This window comes from Electrona antarctica, assembly GCF_951216825.1.
Source record: "Electrona antarctica genome assembly, chromosome: 1".
Taxonomy (NCBI): domain Eukaryota; kingdom Metazoa; phylum Chordata; class Actinopteri; order Myctophiformes; family Myctophidae; genus Electrona; species Electrona antarctica.
Genome location: NC_136806.1, coordinates 7,831,952 through 7,837,236, shown reverse-complemented (window position 1 = coordinate 7,837,236; position 5,285 = coordinate 7,831,952). Strand labels below are relative to the sequence as shown.

The following is a 5,285-nucleotide window of genomic DNA, read 5'->3' as shown; positions in this document are numbered from 1 at the left end:
CATGCCTCATACAGCGTCATGTCCAGGGCGTGTGCTTCACTGCTTGTACATCAAGCTGCCTCACGCAGAAACAGGAGAGATGGATTCGGCCAGGATTACAAGTATGATTCTTTGGTTTCGACACCTTGCCATTGTTGCAACAAGGGTACAATACATACATAAGTGCTGTGGTATGGTCATACAAGAGGACTCGCACGCACACACACACACGCATGCACGCACCCCTCCAAGTGGTGAGAGTGTGCTGCTTAGTACTTAAAACAGAAAGCATTAGTGTCTAATCTCCATATGGTAGAATGTGTGCGTGCGTGCGTGTGTGTGTTAAGTAGAGTTGTTCCCATACAGACACCCATGTGGGAAATGCCTCCATACAAAGCCTAAAATGCTGGATCACAAGTTTTGTTGATTGATTTGAATACTTTATAGTTAAACATTTAAACCACGCTTAGGTCCCAGTACAACACTTTAGGCTAAAAAGACAACGCAAACACTTAGAATATGACATGAATATAAACATGTCATCAAGAAATACAAATGACAGTCTGGACTCTCAATTTTAGTGTTTCTTATCTAGACGCGCGCGCGCGCACGCGCACACACACACACACACACACACACACACACACACACACACACACACACACACACACACACACACACACACACACACACACACACACACACACACACACACACACACACACACACACACACACACACACACACACACACACACACACACCATACTCTCTCCCCATGCCTTCGGCCTGGTGGAGAAAAGAACAGAAGAGCCAAGGGGACAGAGTAGATATGTATCTCACCAGGTAGTCGTCTGGGCGGATGCCAAACAGCTCTCTGAAGTAGCGGAAGGCCACCGGGGCGTAGGTTTTGAACCGGAAGTCAGGATAGTGGTGGGCGGGGGTGAGGTTGCTGCCCTCACTGTGTGCAGCGAGGTGGGGATGCATGAGGATGAGAGACAACAGCATGAGATACATATCTGGACTGCTTTAATATGCACAGAAGACAGAACCACACGCACACACACACACACACACACACACACACACACACGCGCACACGCGCACACGCACACGCACACGCACACGCACACACACAGAGTAGTACATACTTGGGAAAGAAGATGCTCTCGACCACATAGAAGTCCTGCATCAACACGTCTCTCTCTGGCTTGGAGCTCAGGTTGCCCACGGTGTATCCGATGCCCAGCTGGATGGCACCTTTCAGGGCAGAGGAGGGGGGGGGTCGGGAGGGGGGGGGGGGGGGGGGGGGGGGGGGGGGGAGTAGGGTGAAAAACGTACAAGAAAATAAACGGGACAATGAGAATTGTAGTTCCTCATAGCAGGAATGTAACCCTTTTGGGCGGGAACCCCTTTTGGTGTTAGCATTATGTTATGCTTTAGCTATTGCAAAATAGCAGATCTACAAGCTCATAGCACGCCACTCGGCGCGCTACGAGCTTGTAGGTCTGCTATTTTTGAAAAATCGAACGACTGACATAGAAACATAGCTTTTTCAGAAAACTGTCAGGATGTAGAAGACATTTTTAGAATCTGATCTCAGGTCAAAATGGGTTAAGCGATGGAACATTGACATAAAAAGGACTGTCACGCTTTGTCACGATCATGGCATTTTAGTGATTGATGATTAATTATAATACAGATATTTGCGATTCACGATGTCATTGTATTTTGTTCGGCATTGAACGTTGGAGCATGCACATCAAAATTACACTTCTGTTTGATACTATAACAAATAACCTAACGTTACTGAAATATGCAAAGAAATGACAAAGAATGCCAAATTAATAAATAATGTGCTATGGCCAAAACAAGGGCATGCACTTAATGATTTTATACTTACAAAATGTTTTCAAAAGGACGAGGAAAATAAATTACAAACATATTTTCGCTATTTTTCAACAGATGATTCATGATAATTGTGATGCTACCTTCTTGTAGGAGGTCTCTCCAGAGGCGTCTATTCTCCTGTGTCCGATCTTCTTATCCTGGGCAGCGCCCACTCCGAACGGAGACGGCATCTGATGGAGGGTGGAATAAATAAACATTATGGAAATGTTTCAGTATTTCATGTTTCCAGTTCATTTCAAACCTTAATTTATACTCGAGAGGCACTGAGGTTGCCCTCATAGAGAGAGAGAGGGAGACCGCATTAGTTACTGAACAAAACACTCTAGTCCACGGGTTCCCAAACTGTGGTGTGTGCACCCCCTGTGGTGCGTGCACCCCCTGTGGTGCGCGAGCGCCTTCTATGGGGTGCGTGACATGAAAAGGCTAATGGTGGTGCTACTTTATTATATTTTTTGATTTTTTTTCACAGTTATTCAAAACAATATATAGCATCGCCGGGAGGAGAGAGGGAGCATCATAGCCATTTACAACTTGTTATGCATATTTGTTCATACCTTTAACTCGGTTTTCTATTATTTTTTTACAGTATGTGTATGTGTATACAACTATACATACATACATATATAGAATATTAGAAATGGAGACGATGAAACACTTACTATGTCTTTTTCATGTCAAGGACCCCCAAATTGACACTCATTAGCCCGCAGACCCCCCCCCCCCCCATTTGAAAAGATATGTCATTGAACCCCATACGAGAAGATTTGTATGGCTCTAGCAGTGATTCTCAACGCGTTTAATTTCAAGGACCCCCAGTTTGACATGCATTAGGCTACAGACCCCCATTTAATAGCATTTCTATCTCTGGGACCCCCCAATTTATATAAGTTAATTTAAATCAGAGTGTACAAACATTTGGTTTGTTTTGTTTTTTATCGACGGACATCTTTCGTCTTAGTTTTAGTCGACGAAATCAACACTGATGTAGAGACATATACCAGTATACGGGTGCATTTCTAATAATATGTCACATAACATAGGCCTATATAAATCAGGTCTAAATGGGTTAACCCATTTAGACCTGAGGACGCATGTGTGTCATATTATAGCTTTAAACCCATTTTGGGCGGGAACCCCTTTTGGTGTTTTAACTAAGCATTATGTTATACTTTAGCTATTGAAAAATAGCAGATCTACAAGCTCATAGCGCGCCACCGAGTGGCGCGCTATGAACTTGTAGGTCTGCTATTTTTGGAAAATCGTAAAAATGCGGCACAAATCTTTGAATATATATTCTTTCAGAGCGAACGTTTTTTTTATTTCGACGTCAGGCCTGAATGGGTTAACTAACCCTAATCTCACAATAATGTAACGTTTGGAATAATGGGGTTAGGGTCAGATTTATGAGCGCCCCCCCCCCCCCACCTCTCTATTAGAATGCCTATAGTCTGCGTGGCAGTTGGCAGGACGTTTACCCCTGTGCCACAACACTTATATTGAATGCCTATAGTCTGCGTGGCAGTTGGCAGGACGTTTACCCCTGTGCCACAACACTTATATTGAATGCCTATAGTCTGCGTGGCAGTTGGCAGGACGTTTACCCCTGTGCCTATAGTCTGCGTGGCAGTTGGCAGGACGTTTACCCCTGTGCCTATAGTCTGCGTGGCAGTTGGCAGGACGTTTACCCCTGTGCCTATAGTCTGCGTGGCAGTTGGCAGGACGTTTACCCCTGTGCCACAACACCTCTCTATTAGAATGCCTATAGTCTGCGTGGCAGTTGGCAGGACGTTTACCCCTGTGCCACAACACCTCTCTATTAGAATGCCTATAGTCTGCGTGGCAGTTGGCAGGACGTTTACCCCTGTGCCACAACACCTCTCTATTAGAATGCCTATAGTCTGCGTGGCAGTTGGCAGGACGTTTACCCCTGTGCCACAACACCTCTCTATTAGAATGCCTATAGTCTGCGTGGCAGTTGGCAGGACGTTTACCCCTGTGCCACAACACCTCTCTATTAGAATGCCTATAGTCTGCATGGCAGTTGGCAGGACGTTTACGCCTGTGCCACAACACCTCTCTATTAGAATGCCTATAGTCTGCGTGGCAGTTGGCAGGACGTTTACCCTGGTGCCACAACACTTATATTGGCAACAAGCAAGATGTCACACTACACAGTATGTATTACTTCAGACAGACAGACAGACAGACAGACAGACAGACAGGAGACGGTGTGTGTGTGTGTGTGTGTGTGTGTGTGTGTGTGTGTGTGTGTGTGTGTGTGTGTGTGTGTGTGTGTGTGTGTGTGTGTGTGTGCACGCGCATGTGTGCACCTTCTCACCTCGGCAATTGGAGCCTTCCTGGATGGATCTGTAGACAACAGTGACAGAAAGAAGAGACGTCACGGTGAGAGAGACAGAGACAACATCACTTACATTATTTAGCGTGAATAAAAGCGGCTGATGTGATGAGGAGCCACTGACTGTGTGTGGACAAAAGAGCTTCACACGCGCTGTGACTCGTTGTTTTTAGACATGTGACGGCCCGCTGTCACAGTGCGTTTCAACAGCGGGCGATATAGCCTGACATATTTTCCGGAAGTGCGTTATTTGTCTATGGGACCCTACTGGCAACTACTGGCGATAGCAGGCGAAGAGGTGGGCGGAAGAACGTCGCCCGAAACTGTACAAATATTTGATCTCTGGATCGTCCGGCGATAGCCAGTCAAATTCATGTGTTGCTTTGTTTACCGCAGAGCCATAGAAGAAGAGAGTGGCGACACACGTTGATCTCGCCGCAAAGCGGGCCGGTGCTATGTGCTATAGTTCCAACCATTGGAACTATCCCATTGAGATAGAATGAGCACTTCCGCATTCCATTGTTACAATGGGAGTCAACGCTAGTGTTGTCACTCTCATACTAGATCACGCTGGTTTACCCTCCATACCACCTATACGAGGACATTGGTCATGTTTACCCTCCATACCACCTATACGAGGACATTGGTCATGTTTACCCTCCATACCACCTATACGAGGACATTGGTCATGTTTACCCTCCATACCACCTATACGAGGACATTGGTCATGTTTACCCTCCATACCACCTATACGAGGACATTGGTCATGTTTACCCTCCATACCACCTATACGAGGACATTGGTCATGTTTACCCTCCATACCACCTATACGAGGACATTGGTCATGTTTACCCTCCATACCACCTATACGAGGACATTGGTCATGTTTACCCTCCATACCACCTATACGAGGACATTGGTCATGTTTACCCTCCATACCACCTATACGAGGACATTGGTCATGTTTACCCTCCATACCACGTATACGAGGACATTGGTCATGTTTACCCTCCATACCACCTATACGAGGACATTGGTCA

The 5,285-nt window shown here is 45.9% G+C and overlaps 1 protein-coding gene across 1 annotated transcript in view; it reads right to left on the bottom strand.

Annotated features, from left to right (window-relative positions):
* The window catches only part of LOC306927619 (phosphatidylinositol 4-phosphate 5-kinase type-1 gamma-like), a gene marked incomplete at its 3' end in the record, with an annotated part of 31,391 nt that extends 27,139 nt beyond the window's left edge, over positions 1-4,252 (bottom strand). The window contains exons 1-4 of the mRNA XM_079507420.1: positions 4,228-4,252; positions 1,970-2,059; positions 1,130-1,260; positions 822-939 (exon numbers count right to left, since the gene is read on the bottom strand). Of these exons, the coding sequence (XP_079363546.1) occupies positions 822-939; positions 1,130-1,260; positions 1,970-2,059 (339 nt within the window). The 5' untranslated portion in view covers positions 4,228-4,252. The remainder of the gene's footprint in view (positions 1-821; positions 940-1,129; positions 1,261-1,969; positions 2,060-4,227) is intronic.
* Positions 4,253-5,285: the final 1,033 nt, after the last annotated feature.